The following is a 24,881-nucleotide window of genomic DNA, read 5'->3' on the forward strand; positions in this document are numbered from 1 at the left end:
AGGAACCAATGGGATCGATGGTAGGAACCAACATGTCATCAGTAGGAACGGAAACGGCGGGCAATTTAAACCACCGGATGTGACGTTTAGGACAAAACTCGTCCGTTTTTTTCAGGTTGGCATGGCTTTCAGGTGATAAACAAAACGTTTAGTAGTTCAGTAACTCTCCTTTCCACGCTTTTTGCGGTCTTTTGTGTTAGTCAATACACATTTGTTTAAAATGTCACTTTAAAAGGTGTCCGTCGGTGAGCGCCTGTAACAATGTGAAGCTAGCTCACATTAGCCGTCAGCGCTAACAGTGCTGCTGCCTTTTGGGAAATGTCCGCCTGTTTATCTGAAGAAAATGAAGAGAAAAGTTTCCAAACTGAGACTGAGCCCCAACGAAGAGGCTCGGATATTACGAGAGGAGTGCGAAAGGAGGAGGAAACTGCGAATACAACAGGTAGGATTGGTGTGACTTCTGATTCACAGACGGTTTCCTTCACCCGAGGGATTTTCTAATTAGACCAGTTCTAATTTTTGTTTGCTCTCAGGTGATTATCTCTGATAAATAATGTTTATAGAAGTCTGATCCGGTATAGTCAGGACAGGTTTTTGGCTTAGCTTCACCCCAGTTCATCACTTCTTTCAAATTTCTACCTGCGTCATGAACACGAGTTGCATGTTGTTGTCATTGTTTTCTTGTTGTTATTGTGTCCTACCACTTACACTCCCAACTGTGTGTCTCATTTACCTCTGGATAAGATATCTATAGCAGCATCAGCCCCCACTTTGGACCACTACCAGTGAAAATGAAACATTAAATCAGAAAACTGGGAGTAGTTTTTGATCAAAACCTCAACCCAAAATTAACATTATGGCATTTTTGCTGCAGTCTGTACCAAACAAGCATGTTCCTCCACATCTCGAGAATATGATTTGTAGTCTGGTAAATCTCTGTAGCATCAAAATGCTTCATGTATGCTTGTGTTCTGTGACATTTTATAGCTTTATCAAAAACATGCAGCTCCTATGATTTGGATTTTTCACGTAGTCATATTGCAATTTTGATTATTAACTAACTAAAAACACTAACACAAAGTCAGTCAGATCAAACTAAAGAATGAGATATAAAAACAACAGATGGAGACAGTCAGTCTGAATGTGGCCAGCTAGTGATTTTAAAATATGGAGATTGTAATGTTTTATAACAGAAGGAGAACCTTAGTTCCTGTAAAATGCCAATATCTCATTTTCTTGCTCTACAACAGAAGTTTTTCAATGTTATTTTGCAGCACTGATGATGCGAAGAAACCAACAACAAATCGCACTGGGCTTAACCTACTATGGCATAATTCCAATGTCTTGCAATGAAATGTTAACAGAGTTCACAAAGACTGAGTTCATTTCTATTAGTCTGACCTCATTGTTGATCGACAACAAAAGTCTGTCCTGATTTGATCAGTCGCATTCATGACCCAGATTTCAAAATAAGGCTTGCTGTTTTGAGCCATCTTCCTGAGAAAATAAACACTTATTCTTGAAAGTTTTTAAGCTCAGCCGATATTCCAAGACTGTACATTTCTCACTGATGTCCAGGTACGGGAGCAGCAGCGGCACTTTGCACAGCAGATCTGCCGAGAGGTTGAGCAGAAACAGCAGCGTGAACTGAAACAGCTGGAGGAGGAGCTGAGGCTGGACTGGGAGCGACAGCAGAGGGAGAAACTCCATAAACTGGAGAGGTTATACCAGGAGAGCCTCCAGCTTCTTGGTCAGGGGCACCGGAGTGCAAAGGAAAATGTAAGAAAAGGCTGCCATAAAAAAAATATCTAAACATCAACTGTACCTAGTCTTCAATAGCTAGTTTTTCTTGTGGAATTATTGCTGTTAATGAAGCAGTACCAGCCGTAGAGACATTTAAGTTACTCTGAGGTAGTTTCTTTGTGCAAACAAGATATAAGATGAATTCTGAGATAGAGTTACTGAGATTTAGGATCAAATTAAGGAGACTGTGTGACTGTAACAAAACCACATGATTGTAATCATACATGAAGGTAAATAAAGTGGTCAATTTTTATTTTCTCATGTAAGGAGCCCGACCTGGCGGCCATCGCTCAGAGGGAGGAGGAAAATCACGCCAAAGCAGAGGAGCGTTATCGAGAAGCTCTGAAGGAGCTGAAATCACAGAGGATTAAAAACCACGAGAGGCAAAACCAGTGAGCAGCATCACAGACACAAGCTTTAAACATGTTTGCATGCTCGATTTTTATCAGAACTAACAAAATTTTACTCCTCTGTCCCTCTGTAGATTCATCAGTGCAAGGAAAAAGGCCCTGCAGGCAGAGAAGGAAAGATCAGCGAAAGTGTCCAGCCTCCCACCGCCTCCACCAAACCCCATTCAGGTGATTTAGAACATAAAGAAAAATGTGATTGGCAAACAGTTGGAGGGAAGCCGTGGTTTAAACTTAAGCTCATGCTTTGTAAAACTTGTCTGAGTGATCTGGCTTATCTCCCCATGGTGTTGATCCTTTGCACCGTGGGGTCCATGCTTAAATCATTTCTAATTTCTCAATAGATCACTACAACTCATATTATGAGCATGCACTTAATCAATCAATATGAAAATGACAAGGAAAATATAATTAATTAGTCAACAAAAAAGTGAAGTAGAAAAATATAATTCCTTACATTCTCCATGTTGAGATTTATGAGTACAATCACAGTAATATTGTTTTTTTCTTATTTAATCAGAGCATAAATCCCAAGAAGCCACATGTAGTGAAGAGATCTGATGTGAGTGCCTTCGCTGCCACTCATTACCACATGCCAGAAAGTGCAGTGGACAGAGAGCTGGACACAGAGCAGGTAAACCTTCTGATTCTTGTTTACATCTAATCCTGTGGCTCTTCAGCCCCTCTTCTAATCTGTACATGTGTCTGCAGCCTAACGCCCGTGAAGAAGCTGAGCTGGAGGTGAAGAGACTGCATGACCTCCAGAGGGAGGAGAAGAGGAGGAGGGAGGAGCAGCTGGAGAAAGCTCGTCTCAGGGGGAGGGAGGCTCTGAGGAGGGAACAGCTTGTGCAGGTACAGCTTTGCTTTTACCTGATGGACAAATAGACACCTGAGTGTTTTATTTATATCTAATAAAACAGGACTGTCAAACTCATTTTAGTTCAGGGGCCACATTCAGACCAGTTTGATCTCCAGTGGGCCGGACCAGTAAAATCACAGCATAATAACCTAAAATTAACAACAACAACTCCAAATTTTTCCTTTGTTTTAGTGCAAAAAAGTTCAAATTTAAGGAATTATCTTTTTCCAACAGTCTGAACAACCTGAAATTTCTTAAGAAAAATAAGTTAAATTTCAACCATATTATGCCTCAGTTTATCATTTACACATTACAACTTCCAGATCAGAGTGTCTACAAAGAAACACAACATTTAGTCTCAGTCTCAATAGTCAAAAAATGACAAAAACAAGAAACAAAATGACAAAAAATGAGACAAATGACACAAAACAAAAAAGAGACAAAAACTTAGACAAAAAACTTACAGAGCAACCAAAACAATGGACAAACGACAAAACGAGACAAAAAATTACATGAATGACACAAACAAGACCAAAAATGGCAAAAACGAGAAACAAAACAATAAAAAATAGACAAATACCATAAGCGAGACAAAAAAAACACAAAATGACTCAAACGATACACAAAACAACGAATACAGTGAAACACAAAATGACAAAAATAAGACAAAATACACAAGCCAGACGAAAAGGAAACGCAAAACTACAAAAACGTGAGACAAACGACAAAAGTCAAACAGAAAAAGACAAAAAAAGACCAAAACAAGATAAAATATTACAAAAAGGAGACACAAAATGACAAAAGAAAAATGAGCAATCTAGTATTTTACTTTATGATCAAAACAACTTGTCATGTTTGGCAGGTTGTTGACCGCATGTTGCACAGCCCTGTGATAGAGGATTTGCTCTGATGTTAAGTCCATCAGGATCAGAACCTCACAACACAGCAGCAGCTTTTTCCTACAGCAGTGAATGTCTTCAACAAAGACAGAGACCTCCAATGACACTGACTCTGTGTTACATTAAGGCACCGCTTTCATATGGGATTATTATTATCCTCTTGCACATTTCAAGTTGTTTTCATTACATACTACATAACCTTCCACATTCTTAGATGATTCATTTGCACATTCCTGCACACTCAAAGCATTTCTATTACTTTTGTAAACCCTCAATTACACTTTCGCTTATTTGTCTTGTGACATTTACTGCCTACTGACTGGCAACACTTTTTAACCTATATGTTACTGTTATGCACTAAAACACCAAGTCAAATACCTCGTATGTGAAAACCTAATTGGCAATAAAAACCTTTCTGATTCCATAGCTGTTGACTGACAGCAGGACAGCAGCATTAATCAAAGTAAGAAGAATGTCTCCTTATATAATAACAGATGGTAGTAGTTTGTATCTGTGGGTGGACATGGATTTATGTCTCTGTAATTGACACTTTTGTCACATTATCATCATCATCCAAAACTCTAGAGAAGGCCTCATATGCTAAAAAGATTTCCCCTAAACGTATTTTATCAGAATGCTGATTTTTCCTGTTTCCTGTAAAATGAAATGTTTTAGGAGATTACACGGAGTGCAGCTCTTTGTGCCTGATCTGTTTTTTTTTCAGGATCGTGAACGTTTAATGGTTGAACTGGAGCACATGCAGCAGACGGACCTGCTGAGGAGGAGACAGCAGGTATCACAGATGCCTCCTCAGATCTTCCAGCCTCTCTACAAGAGGCAGGAGACGAGGGAGGACTTCCAGAGGGAGATGGAGTTTGCCTTTGAGGACATGTACACCGGAGAGAGGAGTAAGAACAGCGTAGTGTTGTGGTGTTTCCCTGCAAATCTTTCAGTATTTAGCCTTCTGTCAGTACACTCTCTCAGATCTTTATTGTATTGAGCTTTATAGCTTAATTAGTTAACTGTGTCTGATTCCAGGAGTTAAAGGCGACCTGGTGGTCCGGCTGGTGCCTGAACCTCTTCCAGCTCCATCTACAGGCACCCAGGACCAGGAACTGGATGTTACACTGGATGAAATAAACACAGCTGAAACTGAAAATACACAGCATGACACTGAGGAAGACGCTGGCAGCACTGAGCAGGAAACATCTGCTGAAGGTGAACAGAAGCATCAGATTTAAAAACCAAAGTCACATGTTTGTTTTAAATAAACTTTACACAAAATCACTAAGCAGAGATTAGCTTATTGTAGTTTCTGATTTGTGTTATTTCTTCAGTGCTAATCTTGACGTTATTTCCTCAAAGCTCATCCTAAGCCAGGCATATATTCGGCATTTTTCTTTCCCTGCAGCGGAGCCGTCCAGACCTGCTCCTAGACGGGCGTTGAAGAAACTCCTGGATCGCATCAGGAATCAGAGGAACCAGTGGACCAACAGCAGCCGAGACCCTGCGGCTGATTCACCGACCGTCATATCAGACCAGATCCCAGAGCGAGACACGTCCATTGAAACAGGATCTCTGACCGCCGAGGAGAAAGACAAACCTCCAGAGCCCCGTAAACCTGCCCTCTCTTCACCTGGTAACTCAGTCGCTGTCATCAACTGTAAAAACATTCATCTAGATTCATTTGTCCTTTTTTTTACTCTGCTTTCATTGTTTATCATTAATCTTCTATAATCCCAAACTGCCGACTATTTCAGTTTTGTTTTCCACATTTACACCCCTTTGTTTAAAAGTTTAGCTGCTATTAGAGGACAATAACTTTGTATTTTTTGGTGTTTGACAGCTGCAGCTGACTCCTCACTCTCTGATGTTTTGGCCGACAGAATCCAAGACTTTGAAGAAGAACGAAAGAAAAGGGTACACCATTATGATTTCTATTTACGGGACTCACAGTGCATGAATGAGTTTTGTGCACTGCTCACATAGAAAGTTAAATGTCTGTGTTTTGTATCCAGTGACGTCTGTTTAATCACGTTAGGAAATACTGAAGGAAACAGGGAAGTGAGTCTCTTATAGTCAATCATTGTCTTTATTAGTTTGTTGGTTGTGAAGCCACAGACGTTACAGTTGACCACAGCATATCTCATTTCATCACAATAGATGACAACCAAGGATTAAATTATAAGAAGCAGTTGATAAGTAAGCGCTTTAACAGCTCTGACCGGCGCTAAATGTTGAATTTTTGTTGATGCTGTAGGAGAGGGTGTTTATTCAACTAGTAACTTTTTAAAAAACAATTTGGACGGGGCAGTGCATATTAATGAACATACAGTCTCATAATAGTTTGCACAAGGTTGCAGAAAATACAACAGATTTAGCACAAGGCTAATTTCCATCTGTTGTTCCACACAGAAAAGAAAAATACAGCGTTACAGATGTATAAGAAAAACAACAACAGTTAATGCTGACTGGGTTAAAGCTACCCTAAAGTGCTACTGTTTTAGAAAAGGGCTTTCTAGGCGCAGCCTGTCATAAAGTGTGCGTAGTTAAACAACCTGTTTTTAAAATGTCTGAATTTAAAGTGCCTGAATTCCTCAACGTTTGATTGTCAATCAGCCATGTCTTATACTGTCTGTTAAAACTGACAAAACTGGATCTTTCTCTGATAGCTGTAGGTAAAGTATTCCAGTTTGTGCAACCTTTAATAGATAAGGCATTCTGTGCAAAGGAGGACTTTCTAAATTTTACTTCACAATCACCCCTTGTGGCTGACCTCGTACTACCAATACCGTTTTTCTTTGTGAGCGGTGGGCCCATCCCATTCATAGACCTATAGATTAAACAGGCACTTTTGAATGATTTGAAGCTCTCAAAGCTTAGAAATAGATATTTCTGTAAGACTGCACAATAATGAAATGACTGCGGCATTTGTCTGGAAAAATCCACACCTCCTTCCCAGATTCAGTACATCATATGTCAAACGTAGTTTCTTGAAGATGTTTCACCTGTATCCAAGAGGCTTCTTCAGTTCAACCTCTGTTGTTTTTGTTGTTCCCAGGAAGAGGAGCTGGAGAGAGAGAAGCAGCAGCAGGTGGTTTTGCTGCAGGAGTTGGAGGAACAGAAGACCAAACTGGAGCAGATGCTGCTGGAAGCTCAGCAGGAGAGAGAAGATCTGAAGGCGGCTGTGGCCCAGAAAGAACCTGTTTACCCACCAGAAGTACCTGTACGAGACGAGGAAGTTACTCCTGGAGTAGCCGCTGAGGTAAAATCCATACATACGTTTTATGCCTGCTCACTTATAGTTGGGATCCATCATTTTGATTTAACGATCTGTGCCTTCCTGGTGACAGATTTAAGTCTGTTTGCAAATTTAAGCTCCCTAAAGTCCAGTTTTTGCTGTTTTGTAGACTCCTTCTTTAAGATATCCTGTGTGAAGTATATTCAGTGTTGTATGAATAATCTGTGGTTCTGTCTGTGCACTCCACAGCTGCTACCTCCTGCAGGTGAAGACGAACACACCAGAAGGATTAGAGAATACCAGCAGCAGCTGCTGGAACAAAACAGGTGAGCTGGAGCCTGAGCACAAACTCATTTCTTGTGATTAGTCAGCCTCTTACGCTATTTCCCATGCAGTTATACTAGAGTTAACCACAGAAATCAACATAATATCTCACTCTACAACCCTCTGAACCTCAAAACCTGCAGGTGGGTTTGAAATGAACAGTATTTTAACTGTTGTATTAAATAAACACGGCCAAATTTAAGCTTCTGATCAGATTCTGTAAAAAAAACAAAAAACTGAATAGCAGTCACTTGACAAAAATTCAGCTGAACTAGACTGAACTGCAGGTTGTGTTTACAGATAGTTGATAGGAGGGAAGTATGGAGATAAATTAAAAATGTAAATATTTGTTGGTAGAAGTATTGATAACGCCTGTAGGCATTTGGATAAATATGGATGTTGATTCTGGGTGTTTTATATGTGTTAGATATGCACGTTTTTGTTGGTGCTTTTCTTTTTTTTCCATAGAGATGCAGAAGTTTATATTGCAGTAAAAAATTAACCTACAATAAGGAAAAATGTGACAGGAGCCAAAACTCAGTGTTAACTATATCTATATATATATCTATATCTATATATCTATATATATATATATATAGATATATATATATATAGATATATATATATATATATATATATATATATATATATATATATATATATATATATATATATATATATATATATATATATATATAGAGATATATAGATATATAGATATAGATATATATATATATATATATATATATATATATATCTATATCTATATCTATATCTATATATATATATATATATAGATATAGATATAGATATAGATATATAGATATATAGATATATAGATATAGATATAGATATGACACTTGATTCCTCAAAGAAGCAGTTGTAGAGGCTCTCAGGATGGAGGGGGATGTAGACCTTCAATCAGTCTTTAACCATGCTTTTTATATCAGAATTCATCAGAGGTCAATGGAAGCTGCTCGCCAGCGCCTGGAGGAATACCAGCGAGCTCTTCGAATCCGTTACAGCATGGCCACCACGTCGCTGCAGCCTCCCATCGTACCTCCAGGTCTCGTTCAACCTCCTCTTCACGGTACTCAGCCTGTACATCCTCCAGCTCCTCTACAAATCCCTACAGCTCCTGCATACCTTCATGATGAGCCACAAACCTCCAGACAGCCCAACATGTCGGCCTCACATCCCCATCGTCCTGGTTCCAGTTTGAGCGGCTCCAAGCTGCTGCTGGATGAAGTGGAGTCGTTCAGTCAGAGGAAGCGGAGACCAGACGTCACCACCTGGCTGACCGATAACATCATGCAGAGAGTAACGGAGCAGCTTCCAGAGAGACTGAAATCCCCCTCAGCCTCCAGAGAAATGAACAAACTGTCCACAACTGGTCTCTCAACCAGCTTCCCACTCCAGCCTGGTCCCATTCAAACCAGTAACCAGAGCTTCAGAGACCCTCAACATGTCGTGACACCACAGATCTCCCAGCAGACCGAGTCTCTGAGCTCCACAGAGGATGACGTGGAGACAAAGAGACGACAGCTGCAGGAGGTCCAGAGGCGGATGTTGAAGCAGAGGGAGGCGGTGAAGCTGCAGCAGAAACAACAAGAAGAGGAGAGACAGCGCCACCAGGTGGAGATGGAGCAGATGAGGAGACAGAAGGAGGCGCTGCAGGCTCTGATTCAAACCGATGAAGAAGTAAGTGAGAGGACTGAGCATAAATATATAGAAACACAGATTTAACAGCAGTATGAACAACTAAGATAAAGATTAACTCAGAACTGAGCAGTACATGTGGAAACTAAGTGACTTCATGTATTTTCTGACCCACAGCCAGCTTCAGAAACCGCCAGTGACGAGTTAGTTTCACAGAACATCAAGGAAAGTCGCCTCAGGTTACTCACATCTCTGCTGAGAGCGATAGAAGAATCTAACGGAGGAACTTTATCGCACCTAGAAGACTCTCAGGAGAAAGAAGAGTCTCCTCAAGAGCTGCCATCTGATGGTGGAGAGACAGGTAGCAGATACACTATATAATAATAATTATAATTGGAATACTTCTAGCATCTTTCAGAACAGCATCCAAAAGGTGCTTTGACAGTCAAAACATGCAAACACTGAGACAATCAAGCAAAGCAGCAGTTAAATAAAATAAACAGTAAATGAATAATTAACTAGATTAGGACACATATCAAACAAAGGAGCAGTTTAAAAATTAAAGAGGAAGATTGAAGATTAAAAGTTAAAAACCTAAAAATTTGAGAATTAAAGATGACATCACACCAAAGAATCAGGCAGCTAAAATTAAAATGAAACAAGAGAGAACATCTAAAATAAACACTACATAATACCAAATAGAACACTAAAACTAGTTTCAAGCTAAAAATAAACTTCTCATAAAAGCAAGTCTCTAAAAGTGGGTTTTCAGGAGTGATTTAAAAGAAGTTAGTGACTCTGCGAGCCTCATCTCCTCAGGCAGGTCTTACTAATGGTGTATTTGAATAATTTTTGGCAATCGTGTCAAAAATGGTTTCAAAATAGAAACTTTCTTTTATTAAGTTTGTCGATCTTTTCAGTTTTTAATGTATGGTCTCTGAAGGAATGATATAAACGGTTAAAATTACCACCAAAAACCCCACAAGTTTTCTCTAAATTCAGTTAAATGACTAAATTAGTCAGAATTTTTACCGTAGCTTTTGACTGTTTATTGCAGTTTTCCTGCAGCAATATACATATAAGCACACAAGACACTACTTTAAAAATATCTATACTAGATTTGAAAAAAAGATGTAAATAAAATAAATAAATTAATTTCTTTTATTCTTTTTTATGTACATTTTTGTTTACGCAGGTACGTATTTCTAAAATTGGGTGTTTTTCTGAGTTTTTTGTGATATATTAATTGTGCAAATTTGCTTTTGGGGATCAGTTAAGTACTCTATAACACACCTGATCCTCCATCATGTTTCACAGAGTGGATGCTGTTTTCTTCCTTGAAAGCTTCTTTGTTTTTTGCTTGTGTGAAGAGCTGATATGAACCAAAAGCTCTAGTCAAATCAAATCAACTTTTATTGTTATTTAGCCTTATATACAGCTGTAGTGCAGGCAAAATGAGAGGGCGTTTCCCTAGGAATCCAATTAAAATCAGAAAAACACACATGCCTGAGACTTACTGCAGCTAAAATGAAATTTAAATTGTCTCTGTTTAAAGTGACTCTGTGAATTTTAAATACATTAAAACTATAACTAAGGTGCAGCAGTGTGCAGATTCCAGATCAAAACATGCATTGTTGCAAACTGTGCTTGTGCTCTTTCCATGGAGACCTTTTTTATTCAACAAGTGAATTTTGTATGTTTTTAAAATTGCTCTTCTACCATTGAAACTATCTTTTAGTTCAGTCTGGGATCAGTTTTTCTTTTTGCACCGTCAGGTTGGATCCAGTCCCATTTGCTTTAAAGTTCCTAAAGCTGCTCACTGTTCAGTGGTGGTTTTGCAGCTCTTTCCTTTGACCACTCAGAACATTTATTTGTTTTCTTACGTTGTCAGACTACTCTCTTCTTGTCTCTTATGTTTGTTTAGTCAAGAAGACTTCACAGCTTTTTGTTTTATAGTGGTAAAATGGCTGTAAATTTCAATATAGTTGAGTAAAAATAGCTTGCTTGTCTCTATTTCCTATTAAACTCCAACTCAGGTATCTTGTTTTAATGCTCTAGTGGTTTTAAAATGCAATACTGTACTTCTAAATCAGTGCATCTCTGTTGACATTATATTCTTTTACCTTTAAAGTTATCATCAAACACTTTATTTTTCTTAAAGTTGAATTATTTTTCATTTTCAGCTCCCAGCGCTCAGATCAGTGCTCCTCCTGTTCCCGTCCCAGCCTCCGTCCTCCCCTCAGGACTCCTCCATCCTCCTCGAGCAGCGAAGCCGCCGGTCACTCGGGTCCGACTGGGCTTCATAGAAATGACAGAGCAACACGAGCTCAGCGCCATTCAAGAGGTGGAGACTCCAGTCGACAGCAGCCACGTCACAGGTTTGCTCAGAAATAGCTAGAATTCTTAAGTTGTTTCACCTAAGTGAATCCGTTTTTGAGTCTTGTTGCTAACAGACAGATAAACCAACGCCGATCGTCACATAACTCCCTCGGCGGAGTAACAAACAGATGCCATCACACCGGCGGAATCCCAGCTGATTTGTTTCTTTAATGTCTCCAGGTCTGGAGGACAGCGTGGCGACTCCTTCACAGGCCGAAGGCTGGAATCTACAGCAGGAATCACAGTCTCATGTGGCCTCTGATAAAACGTCTTCTGCCTCCAGTAAGAGAACGACCAGCTCAGGAACGTCCAGCCATCTCATGTGGAGGAAGAAGCTGCTGATGGAGGCAGGAACTTCTCCAGAACCCTCAGACTCTGGTATGTAGAAGGAAGTTTAAGGGTCAAGAGATATAAATACGGATGGAAATGGTACAATGGGGAGAAAGATACTGGACCAACTTAATAGAACAGAATTCTTTTATTGCCATTGCACAACGAAATTAAGCAGCAATCCTGTCAGTGCATTCACGAAATTAATAAAAACAGTTTTAAAAGTACAGAAGGGGATGTGCAAATCTAAAATACAGAAATATATGGAAATAGGAGTAGCCTTTATTGTAATCGTACAAGGAAACTGGTGAAAGCATCTCCCAATAGTGCACTTAGTAATAATAATAAATGGAGAGAACAGTAAAAGTCCACATGTTCAAGCACTGTACACAATGGGTATTAACCCTCCTGTTGTCTTCATTTATGGGAACCAAAAAATATTGTTTCCTTGTCTGAAAAAAATCCAAAAATTCAGCAAAAAAATTCCCCAGATTTCAGAAAATTTGCAAAACTTTCAGAAAGAAAATTACAAAAATTCCTTAAAAGTTTCCCTTAGAAGGTTTATTTAAAAATTTCCCCAAATTTGGCAAATCTTGTAAATATTTTCAAAAAATGAGTAAAATTTTTCCAAAAAAATCCTAAAAATATCTAAAGTGATTCCATATATATCAGTAAAACTTCTGATATTTTCTTAAGAACATTCACAAAAAAATCAACCAAAATCCAGCAAAATTTGCTGGATTTTGGTTGATTTTTTTTTTTGTGAATGTTCTTAAAGAAATATTTTTTAACATTTCTTTTTTCCACCAAAAAATGTTCAAAAATTTCCCCAAAAAAATGAAAATGTGGACATCAGAAGTTTCACTGTGAAAATATTTTTTTTCCACATTTTCAAACTTTGAAACGGGTCAATTTTGACCCGCAGGACGACACGAGGGTTAAGGATAGTAAAAACAGTGTAAATGATGCATTTCTAGATCTTGCACATTGCACAACAAATACGCTAAATGAGTGCAAAAAAAATTATATACAAGGAGCAGTTATATGTAGATTAAGTAAAATAATAAAAGGTGTAAATATTTCCAGATTCTCTCAATGTAACAGTGAGCAAATGAACATGAATTGCTTCAGCTGGTAAAAAGCAATTAAATTAAGATTAACTAAATTGTTTATAAATCATATTAATGCCACTGCTTTAAGTTAGATCTTCTTATTTGATTTCTCTGCAGCAACTTATTTTGTAGGAAATTCACCTTGAAGTTTCCCATTTTTCCAGCTTAATTGTTAGTATTCCCTTAAATCTAAAATGAAAAACATGAATTTGTCAGTAGACTTGGTGTTCTCTGTGCAAACAAGATAAACTCGGAAACACAATGTTGCAGAAGTAGTACACAACATTTTTGCATATTTGCTTAAATACAAATTTAAATGGACTAAATGGGATCTTAAATTGACAAAATCCACAAAAGTAAACCAGAAAGATAAGTGAGATTTATTCAAAACAGTACTTTGCTTCAACCACAGTTAAATATACTTTTTTACAGTGTAGGATTTAGGTTCCTTGGGGCTTGTTTGTACTGTTTTATCGTAGTTTTATTTCTTATTTTGTATGACAAGTGCTACGTGTATGAATAAAGTCTGATTGCTGGCTATAACTCCTGATATTTCCTGTGCTGTTTTCCAGAGTCAGTCGTGAGAATAATCTCACCAGTTTCCTCCGACTCTGGAAGAGGAGCTGACGTCTCTGGTCCAGCAGCTACCAGCTACAGATGTCCAGCAGAGGTAAGTGAACATGTATTAAAACGCTCGTTTCTTCTCCTGGAACATGTTATCCACCAGGATTTCAGTGTTTCTGCACTTTTAACCCCTCTGAGGTTCACATGTTGTGGATCAATGATGAAAAATAGCCAAATCTGAGAGCTTTGGCAGCGTCTGCCTCGGCCTCTGATTACGCTTGAGAAGCTTTTGTGTGTCTGTCTGTGTAGAGTGAGTGTTGCTGTTTTTGTGTTTGAGTGTCAGTCTGTCGTTTTGTGTGTTTGTTTCTGTGCACTGAGCGATGATGTGAATTCATTAACCCTGAAGTGTATTTAATAAAAAGTACATTTCATGATGGTTTCTACACTTGAACTGAGCTCAGTGGGTCGTTTTTTTTCCTGTAGACTTTATAAACCAAATATAAATTTAGATTATTTCACTGCAGACAGATGAAATATTTTACCAGAATTTAACATTATGAGTTTTGATTATATTATAAATATAAGACTGTTGAAAATTAAAATGAGTAGAGTAGCCAGTATAGACAATAAAAAAGCCTTTATTTACATATTCTATATTCAAAACTGGTTCATAGTCGTACAAGTGGAGCTATTAAGTGTTCAGTGTAAATGTTTTTTGTCTGTCTGTGTAGAGTGAAGTTTGTTTTAAGGGTGTGAGTCTGTCTTTTTGTGCGTTTGTTTCTGTGTACTGAGCGATGATGTGAATTCGTTAACCCTAAATTGTATTTTTTTTTAATAAAAAGTACATTTCATGATGGTTTCTACACTTGAACTGAGCTCAGTGGGTCGTTTTGTTTCATGTAGATGTTATAAATTTAGGTTATTTCATTGCAGACAGATGAAATATTTGACCAAAATTCACCAGTATGAGTTGTGATCGTGTTACAAAAATAAGACTGTTAAAAGTTAAAATTATCAGAGTAGCTTGTATAGACAATATAACTGCTTTTATTTTACCCTCCTGTTAGGTTGCGGGTCACATTAACCCATTTTAAAGTTAAAAAAAAACCCAAAACATTGTTAAAAGTATTTTTTTTCCGTATGAAACTACTTTTGCTTTGCTTAATAAGTGTAACCAACATATAGAATGAGATTTTATATATATTGCAAACCTACCCTGAATAGGAGTCTTGTATTAATTTAACAACATCACACAATTAAAAGGAAAAATATTCAAAATGTAGCAGAATTTTTTTTAAATCAACGTCATGTAAAACGATTGTATTTTATCTGTAGGTCTTACCAGTGTACATTACAAAAAGTTGCCTATTTTTGTAAAATATCCTCATTGAACTGTGATCTGTGAGAGATAAAAAACACCACTGCACTAAATATTGATTGAAATAGTCAGTAGTGGAATTAATAATGAGATATAAAGAATGTTTATTGGGATTTTATAGTTTCTTGCATTTTTGGAATATTAAACACGACCCAGGAGCATCATTGCTGTTTCTGGAAAACAAACCTAACAGGAGGGTTAAGTACGCATTGTTCAAAACTGGTTTAAAGTCACACAAATGGAGCTATAAAATATTCAGTGTAAGTGTTTGTGTGTTACGTTGTCCTCTGCAGAATTCCAGAGTATGTTTCCTGTTGGTCCAGAGTTTCTTTCTATCTCCGTAACTCTTTTCTTCTGTCAGTCTCCACATCAGTCTCCTGAGTCCGACTGCTTCTCCAGCAGCATCTCCACCGGCAGCTACGTCACCACCGACCCCGAGCACAACAGCAACTCTGGTGAGTCACAGCAGGACGGAGTGTTATAGGACACTTTGTTTGTTTGTTCCTGATTCTCATGTCGTTCAGCGCATTAACTGGTTAGTTATTTGGTTGATAAAATTTCAGAAAATAGGGAAAAATGTCTGTCAGTGTTTCACAAAAGCCAAAGATTTTGATTTTACTGTCAAAGAGGATGGAAGAAACCAGAAATATTCACATTTAAGAAGCTGCAATCACAGTTTTCAGATTTTATTTGTGAAGGAAAAATGACCCTTTCCTATTTCTAAGGTAATTCCTTGCAGCTGTTAAACTGACATCATCCCAAATGATCTTCCAACAGTCAGATGCTGTTGGAGGAAGATCTGCCAGGACTCTCTGCTCTGGTCTAGGTTAGATATTGTCTATTCTGACGTGACTAAGCAGACTAGTTGTCTCCATGTTGGTCTGTCATCTAAATCTGACCTTCTCCCAACTACAATATAAACCCAAAGATCAGAGAGAATCCTCAGAACTGATGCTTGCATGAACTGCTGCTCTGTTGGTGTCACGTTAGTAAAAAATACAGTGTAGCCTTTAAAATACTGCTAACATGGCATCAGAAAAACAATGAAATTATACTAATGTTTGTGTGTACAGGTGGGTTTTTAGAAGATTTTTAAACTGCCACAAAACTAAAAACACTACGCTGTCATAGATTAGGAATGAAACCAAAAATTATTCCCATTTAAGAAGCTGGAATCACAGATTTTAGACTTTTGTCCGAAAAATAAATAAATGATATTAACTGATTGTTTCTCATAATCCATGATGACAAATGTCTTGTTTTGTCCACACTAATAACAATAATAAGAAAGTATATTTCTGTAGCACCTATTTCTGATATTGCAAAACACTTTACAAAACATTAAAATATACAAGACATTGGATAAAACATTAGTTTAACTTTTAAAAGACCACTAACGTGGCATCAGAAAAAGAATAAAGTTATCCAAATGTTCTTCTGTAGGATGGGTTTTATAAGATTTTTAAACTCATAGATTAGTAAAGAAACCAGAAAATAGGTGAGAAAATGTAGACGAATATTCAAATTAAAATGACTTAAACTGAATGTTCACTTATCAAAACTGGGGGGAAATTATTTATTAGCTCTCAGTCAATTCATCGTTGCAGCTCTCATACGGTCGACTGTGACTTTGATTCTTCTTCCAGCTGAAAACTAACCTGTGCAGCTCTAAGTCAGAAAATCACCTAGAAACTGTAAAAAACAAGAAATCTGATTGTTTGGTTCAACATTGTAAGAAATGTGCTTGACTCTGGAGGTGGACACTGGTTTGTTTGTTCTTAAAGTGACGATATGAGATGCTGTAAAGAAACGTGTGGATTGAGTTGATCCTAAATCTGCTTCTTCTTCTGCTTCTTTAGATAAATCTCCGCCTCTCAAACAACAAAGTGAAGCCGCTTTGCACGACGTCTCGTCTCCAGCCGCTCAGAGTGTGAAGGAAAGTTCGGCTGCAGGTTCTTCTGGTCTGGACGGAGATTCTGTGTTTGACGACAGCAGCGTCCAGCGGATTATAGACAAATACATGAAGGAGCTCAACATCTCCCTCAGCACTGCAGGGAGAACCACAGGTACCCACTGTTTACTGCAGGGGTTAGAAGCAGAGTGGTCTAACCCACAAAAATCTGAGTTTTATACACTTTCTGTAATATTTTATGGTCTAGATTTTAGTGGCAGAGTGTTCTAACCCACAACCCAAATACAGCGTTACAGTGGAATGTTAGACCATTCTAGAAAACCCAAACTTTGAACCCATTTTTCTCAGAAACTACAGAAAGTGTGTCAGACCACTCTGCTTCCAAACCCTTCATTTATATGAAACCCTTTTTATTTAAGTTGACTGATACCAGCTACATCTGTGCCCTGAGGTTCTACAATTTCATTTATCAGAAGCTTTTATCCAAAGCGACGTACATGTGAGAGCAGATCCAACACAAGCAAGGATCCAAGAACAACCTGGGGAAGAGCCATAAAACAAGTTTGAGTGTGATAATAGTGTGTCTACAGGCAGTGCAGACGTCCGTCCATCCATCCATCCATCCATCCATCCATCCATCCATCCATCCATCCATCCATCCTCCCTCCCTCTATACACCCCTTAATCCTCATTAGGGTTGTGGAGGGCTGGAGTCTATCCCAGCTGGTTTAGGGTGAAGGTAGGGGACACCTGGACAGGTAACAATCTATCACAGGGCTACATATACAGACAAACAATCACACCTACAAGCAATTTAGACTAATCAATTAACCTCAGCATGTTTTTGGACTGTGGGAGGAAGCTGGAGAACCTGGAGAAAACCCACACGTACAGAGAGAACATGCAAACTCCATGCAGGAAGATCCCAGGAAGGCCGGGACGTGAACCAGGAAAGTGCTAACCACTACGCCACTGTGCAGCCCCCTACACTATCATACATGTTGGAATTTAACCTCAATAATTCTGCAGTTTGGAACCACAGAGGAGCAGAGTCTAGCTATGGACCAGCCTTATTGCGGTTGTTGGATAACTCTAACCAGAATGCAGCCAAACCGAGGACTTCTGTGGCATCAGTTAGTTAGTTTGGATCTGACTCTTGAGTAAATGTTCACTAAATGTTCAGTAAATGTTTAATAAGCCAGACCCAGACATCTCCTTCAGGTTGGACCAGGTGAAAGTTGTTTAACTCAGGGGTGTTCACAGGTCTGTTCCCTTTGCTGCTAATCAATGTCCAATAGCATATTGATTAACCAGCCAACCTGGAAGCCACAACCCAACAAACATCCAGAGATACTCAGATGTACAGACTTTTCGTGTTTGAACTGTTTTTTCCTCTGCAGACAGTGAAGGATCATACATGGAGGAAGCTGCTTCTTCAGTTTCTCAGCCGTCTTTGGTTCGAGTCTCGGTGAGCAGACGGCAGGATGGAAACTCTACGAGTCGACAGTTTCTGCTCTCAGACCCAGCAGGAGCTCAGAGGAGCAGACTGGTCAGTGGCTCACTTTTCAATAAGATAGAACAGTTTATGGAGGCGACGTCAGGAAATACTTTAACCTATAAACAACTAGCAACAAACTCTCAGACAGCAGACCTACAATCTGACTTCCATGTCTAGTTCCATGCATGTCTGACATTTTGTGTCCTATAATTAAATGTTTGAAATCAAAGATATTTACATATTTGTAGAATCTGATTTTTTTTCAAAGGGGGAGGTCAAGTCACTTTTTTTTAATACAGCACATTTAAAACAGGTTAGCATCTTGTGTGACACATTTGGTCAATTTTCATCTTTTTCTGCATTTTTTTGTTTTTTTTTAAACCATTTTGTAGATGTGCCAAAAATTGTTTTTTGAAGTTAACCTAACAAGTTTAAATAGTCGGGTTAAAACTCCACAGTGGTATTTATGGTGTGGTTTTGCCTGAGTAATTTATATATTAGGTTGGGGTAGTCATGCAAATATTACAAGTTATTTAAAAGTATAAAAGGTAACTTAAAATTTTAAATGGAATGATATCACATGTTTTTTGAGGAATAGCTGGAAAATGACAAGATAAAAACTTTTCATTACAAATGTATTGCATGAAAATGACCTCACTGGGTTGTTTTTGACCCACTTATGCATCAAGGTTAATGTGAATATTAAGGCTAAGACCCTACAGTGTTATTGACCAATAAGATTAACTTGATTAGTTTAGAACTAAAGCTGTGACCACACAAAAATACACATAAAAAAAACAGCAAATTTAAAGGTTCACTGGATCCACTGTGAGCAGGCTTTGTTTAATTTCATCATATTTTATGTATTTTTGAAGAAGACACAGGCCATTTTAAGGTTTTCTAACTAAACTTTTTAAAAATCATGTGAGACATTTTTATAATGTATCTAAACAAACACAGAGGGAACCTTTTTTGGGGGATTTCATCGAGTTGTAAAATGTTTTGCTTTTCTGGGAATATTTTCCATTTTAGATAAGACTTAAAACTTGTCTTTTCAAGTTAGTATCAATATTTTTCAGGTTGTCTGTATCTCCTTAAAGCTGTAAATGTATTTATACATTCTTAAGTCTTTGAATCCATTTTCAAGTCCTAGAAATTCTACAACACAAAGGTTATTGTTTACCTGCATTTTAGAATCTTTGGTAAATAGAAGGCTGCACAGACGGTGGGTTCAACCATGGAAGGAGGAAAACAGTTAAAAAATGACAAATAACCATGTTTAAAACCTTCCCTGCCAGCGTGGATGATTTAGTTTTTTGGTCGATTTAATGAGACATTTGTGGCTCCAACCAGCTAGCAGGTAGCAACATCTTTCACTGGGAGAAAAGAAGGTGAATGTGGAGACTTTCAGAGGCGTTAGAAGTTCAGCCAACAAGGAGAGGTGATGCATAAAGCCATGAATTTAATGAATATTCACTCATTATCGCTGTAGCAGCAAATATAAATACTGTATTGACAGTTTCAATGTTAAACTACTGATTATTTGGTGTGTTAGTGGTTCTGGACCTGCTGAACTCTTCAGAGTCACAGCTATGCACTGTGTTTATTCTTATTTATTCTTGTACTGCCTTTATACTTATTCTTTTGGAGCTGCTGCAACGCTGAACTTTCCCCACTGTGGGATCAATAAAGTTTATCTTATCTTATGGGTGTATTGGATGAATCTTGCACTTTATTAAAAGTCAGAAATCTGATCAAATTGGTTAAATTTATCATCTCTAAACCCGTTTTGTTTTGCTATAAAGTGTTTAACTGATGTATTTCAGGAGCAGGAGAACCCAGTCGACGCCACCCCGTCTCTGGCTGATGACCACGACTCTTTCCGGCCTCTGATTGGCCAGCTGGCGGAGCTCTCTTCCTGCCTCGCTGCTCCTCAGAGGGACTCGGCTCTGGAGCAGCTGGTGGGTCAGCCGTCGGCTCAGTCGTCGGCCATCGGTCACCTGCCGGGTCTGTCCCCGAGCCTCGGTGGATGGGATTCAACTCTGAGCCGCACGATTGGTCGCCTCTCCCACCGGCCGAGCTCTGATTGGCCGAGCGGCAGGCAGGAGTTTCAGCTGATGGGTCAGACGGAGCCGTCGTGGTTGGAAGAAGCTGTGGAGGAGAGTCGGATGAAGCCGCTGGTTGGAGAGCTGGACGAGTCTGCTGGTACAGACACAGGCAGTAAGTTTGAAATATAAATGAAATGAAAAAATAAATGGCTTAAAGTGGTGAAAAAAATACATTCAAGGTGTATTTAAATGTGCAGATTGCGGTCATTTGTCACTTCTGCAGTTTGCTGTTAAAATATGAAAGAATTTAAAAATAAAAGTGAATCAAATTTCTTGCGATCCTAATTTAGAAATCATCTAAACTTACCTGTATTACTTGTGTTTTCACAAACATGTTCCACTATGTTCCGGTTTGTCAGTAACTCATCTGCCGTCTGTAGGTGAAAGAAGCCACGAGGCTCTTGGTGTCCAACCTGAGGTCGGCGTCCCTTCACACCTGACGCTGCCTCCAGAGGCCTCAGCACACATCGTCACCTGTGATCCAGGTGTGAGTCTACGTCCAGCGAACCAGACGAGGCAGAACCGAACCAGTCTGGTGGAAATGAGCTCACAGAGGGTTGAAGGTAAATATATAGAAAATATTCCACTAATTAATGCAGAGTAGTGCATGTTACCTTCATGCATGATAATCTGTTCACCCTCATGTCGTCCTGCGGGTCAAAATTGATCCCTTTTAAAGTTTGAAAATGTGGGAAAAAAAAAAATTCACAGTGAAACTTCTGATGTCCATATTTTTTTGGTGCAAAAAAAGAAATGTTAAAAATGTTTCTTAAGAACATTCATATAAAAATCAACCAAAATCCAGCAAATTTTGCTGGATTTTGTTTGATTTTTATGTGAATGTTCTTAAAGAAAATATTAGAAGTTTTACTGATATATATGGAATCACTTTAGATATTTTTAGGATATTTTTGGAAGATTTTTACTCATTTTTTGAAAATATTTACAAAAATATTCTTGCCAAATTTGGGGGATTTTTTTTAAAAATAAAACTTTGAAGGGAAACTTTTAAGGAATTATTGGAATTTTCTTCCTGAAGGTTTTGCAAATTTTCATAAATTTGGGGATTTTTTTGCTGGATTTTTGGATTTTTTTCAGACAAAGAAACAATATTTTTTGCTGCCCATAAATGAGGACAACAGGATGGTTAAAGCAGATGTTAATTTTCTTGTGTTTTTCTTTTCTAATTAGAACTTTATTGTGCTCCATCACCATTCCTAGCGTTCATCGGCTCAGATTCTTTCCACCCGCTGCTGCCTGAGGTCACCCACAATGAAACGGCAGACCTGTCCATGACCTTCCACCTGCCTGAACACAGCCTGCCTTCCTCTCCTGAAGGACGTCCAGCTAGCGGACGACACGGTGCTTCTGATTATTCTACAGAGTCCGAACCTCGTGCTAATCTTTCCGCTGGGTCCGATCCGTCACCGGAGCGTCTTCGAGCGGAGGAGCCGCCCGGATACTCGGCTTCATCTCCTGCTCTACATGAATCCTTCTCCCAGCTCGTTACCTCCCGGTCTCAGCCCCATGAGTCCATCCTCACAGTGTCCCCCACAGCGACGGCAGACGTGCAGCAAACCGCTCAGATTCTGTTACATTTAACTGTGTGTGATGATCCGCAGCCAGAGGTGCAGATTTCTGAAAGGCCTGAAGATTCATTTTCATCCAGTGAGCTGAAGTCTGAGCGGAACCTGAGGGTTTCTGTTTCTGATGAGATACTGGTAGGAACATGTTTATTTGTTCAGCTTAGTAAACTTTACAAAGCACCTTATTTTCAGATTCAGACCGACGACTACCGTGCTAAATATAAATAAACACCTGCTCATGACATTGCATTTTGTGTCGTACTATAACTTCAGTTTAGTTTTATTTACTTTTATAACTTGGGTTGTTTTTTTTAGGAAGCTGCCCACAAAGAGAGGGGGATCCTGGAGCAGTCGGAGATAACACTAGTGAGCCTGATGGACTCCACTCTGCAGGACCAGGACGCCACCATGACGGAGGAAGACGGACCAGAAGGCCACGAGACGGAGGTAAATGTACAGCCTGGGCTTGTCGACTTCATGATTTCTGCTCAACACAAACGTCGTCTTGCAGTTCATGGTTGATGTTTACATATTTGTTTTGCTTTATTTTAACCCTCATGTCGTCCTGCAGGTCAAAATTGACCCGTTTTAAAGTTTGAAAATGTGGGGAAAAAATCTGTTTTCACAGTGAAACTTCTGATGTCCACATTTTCAACATTTTTGGGAAATCTTTGAACATTTTTTTCTGGAAAAAAAATGTTAAAAATGTTTCTTACGAACATTCACATAAAAATCAACCAAAATCCAGTGAAATTTGCTGGATTTTGGTTGATTTTTATGTGAATGTTCTTAAAGAAAATATTAGAAGTTTTACTGATATATATGGAATCACTTTAGATATTTTTAGGATTTTTTGGAAGATTTTTACTAATTTTTTAAAAAAATATTTACAAGCATTTTCTTGCCAAATTTGGGGGATTTTTGTTTTTTTTGTTTTTTTTTTTTAAATAAAACTTTTAAGGAATTGTTGGAATTTTCTTCTTGAAGGTTTTGCAAATTTTCAGAAATTTGGGGAAATTTTTGCTGAAATTTTGGATTTTTTTCAGACAAGGAAACAGTATTTTTTGGTGGCTGTAAATGAAGACAACAGGAGGGTTAAATGTATGGTGCTAATACAAAGATGTGAGATAAATGTCTTTTTGGTTCCTCTGTATATCCTGGGTATCTAGAGAAACTGACAATAAAAATCTTCTTTTCTATTCTTCCTCTGTAGGACTCAGAATCTCTGTTGTTACCTGAAGACGGCAGCCAAACACATCCAGGTAAAATCATTAGTTAAATGCTTCTGTGAAGGAAAAAGTCCCTCACTAAGGTGTTTCCTTGCAGCTGTTTGCTGATGTCATCCCAAATTATCCTCCAGGTTAAGAGCAGGTTACCACCTTTGGTCCCTGTTCCCCTTTAACCCTGCAGTTCTGAGCCCACCCTCTGGTTTAGACCTTATCTCACCCTAATATGGCCTTCTGACAGGCAGATGCTGTAGGAGGAAGATCTGCCAGGACTCTGCTCTGGTCAAGATTAGATATGGTCTATTCTGACGTGACTCAGCAGACGAGTTGTCTCTAAATCTGACCTTCTCCCAACTACAATATGTGGGTCATTCCAGAATTGGAGGACATTTTACATCAAATTTCAAATATTCCATATACAAAATACTAAAACATGCAGTTGTTGTGTAAATGTACTTGTCCTGAGACCAGATCTAAGTAGATGTGTGTTTGAAGTTGTTAACAAAAAGTAGAGCCTCTAAAACCGGATTATTTTTCATTTTCTTCTCAAACGTGTCTGCTCTTTCCCTCGTTAGTGACGGCCCTCGAGTTTCAGTGGAGTCCCAGCAGAAACCTGCAGGAGGTCCACCAGCAGAAACTCCAAGTTCTGCTGCAGAGATCCAACCGTAGGGTGGAAGAGATCAAGGCCAAAGCAGCTCTAAGCAAGACTCAACCAGCAGTCAAAGCTCCATGTGAAGGCAGAGAACAGCCTAAAGCTGATAAAGCTCCACCAGCCGTCTGTAAAGCAAAAACTAAGTCAGAAGTTCAGCTCAAAGCCGACATGAAGTCAAAGGGAGGACCAGCTGTGCTCCAGACTCAAGAGAAATCTGGGCTCATCAAGCAGAAAACGCCTCAGCTTCCTCCTGCAGGTATTTATTTACTTTGATTCTAATCAGTTTAGGTACCAGAAGTTCTACATCAGAGTCCAAAACATTTTTCTGTTCCTCCTCAGTGAGCCGTTCTGCACAGAAGAAGGTGGACGAGGTGAAAATCTGCAGTCCGGAGCAAAGAAAACGCAACACGACTGAGATGCACCAGAGAACCCAGAGGTACTGCTGGAACGTCTACACTGTTCTGAATGACTAAATATTGCTTCTGTATTCATGTTTTTGATGAAATTCCTGCATTTATTTATGTTTTACATCATGTTTTAATTAACAGAACTTTTCAACATCCATCCTTCAGTGTTTCTGACGTGTAATGAACCACTGACTACACACAGACGAGTGTGATGTTGTGTTTTTACAGACTGTACGAGCAGCTGGAGGAGGTGAAGCAGCAGAAAGCCGTCAGGAGCCGACAGGAAGACGGAGCGAAAAACAGACTGAAGGCAAAGGAGTTCCACAAGGTAGATTATTAGTATTCTAAAGACAAGGTGTGGATGTTCCAGAGCTGCAGGCACCAAACAGTTGATTAAAAGAACATTTTTCTATCATCTCTCCACAGAAAACCCTACAGAAGCTTCGTGCCAAGCAGAGCCGACAGTGAATGTGTCGTAGTTTTACCTTTTTAGTTTTAATTTATGTTTTATCAATAAAGCTTTTAAGTTATTGAAAT

The 24,881-nt window shown here is 38.7% G+C and overlaps 1 protein-coding gene across 2 annotated transcripts; it reads left to right on the forward strand.

Annotated features, from left to right (window-relative positions):
- The first annotated feature begins 71 nt into the window (after window positions 1–71).
- Window positions 72–24,880, forward strand: cep295 (centrosomal protein 295). 2 transcript variants are annotated; one of them, XM_023286640.3, is made up of 29 exons: window positions 72–442; window positions 1,579–1,779; window positions 2,071–2,195; window positions 2,288–2,381; window positions 2,731–2,844; window positions 2,922–3,062; window positions 4,693–4,876; window positions 5,007–5,186; window positions 5,380–5,607; window positions 5,815–5,888; window positions 7,030–7,233; window positions 7,459–7,535; window positions 8,484–9,234; window positions 9,370–9,553; window positions 11,376–11,570; window positions 11,752–11,949; window positions 13,586–13,683; window positions 15,317–15,410; window positions 16,815–17,021; window positions 18,268–18,416; window positions 20,192–20,585; window positions 20,854–21,036; window positions 21,665–22,194; window positions 22,375–22,506; window positions 23,273–23,321; window positions 23,861–24,193; window positions 24,277–24,373; window positions 24,573–24,672; window positions 24,771–24,880. In XM_023286640.3, the coding sequence occupies exons 1-29, from the start codon at window positions 344–346 to the stop codon at window positions 24,810–24,812; spliced, it is 5,457 nt and encodes a 1,818-aa protein (XP_023142408.2). In that variant the 5' UTR covers window positions 72–343; the 3' UTR covers window positions 24,813–24,880. The 2 variants fall into 2 exon arrangements, with proteins under 2 accessions (XP_023142408.2, XP_023142417.2); XM_023286649.3 differs by having other exon boundaries at window positions 21,695–22,194.
- The last annotated feature ends 1 nt before the right edge of the window (window position 24,881 follows it).

Source organism: Amphiprion ocellaris, chromosome 7 (assembly GCF_022539595.1).
Source record: "Amphiprion ocellaris isolate individual 3 ecotype Okinawa chromosome 7, ASM2253959v1, whole genome shotgun sequence".
Classification (NCBI taxonomy): domain Eukaryota; kingdom Metazoa; phylum Chordata; class Actinopteri; family Pomacentridae; genus Amphiprion; species Amphiprion ocellaris.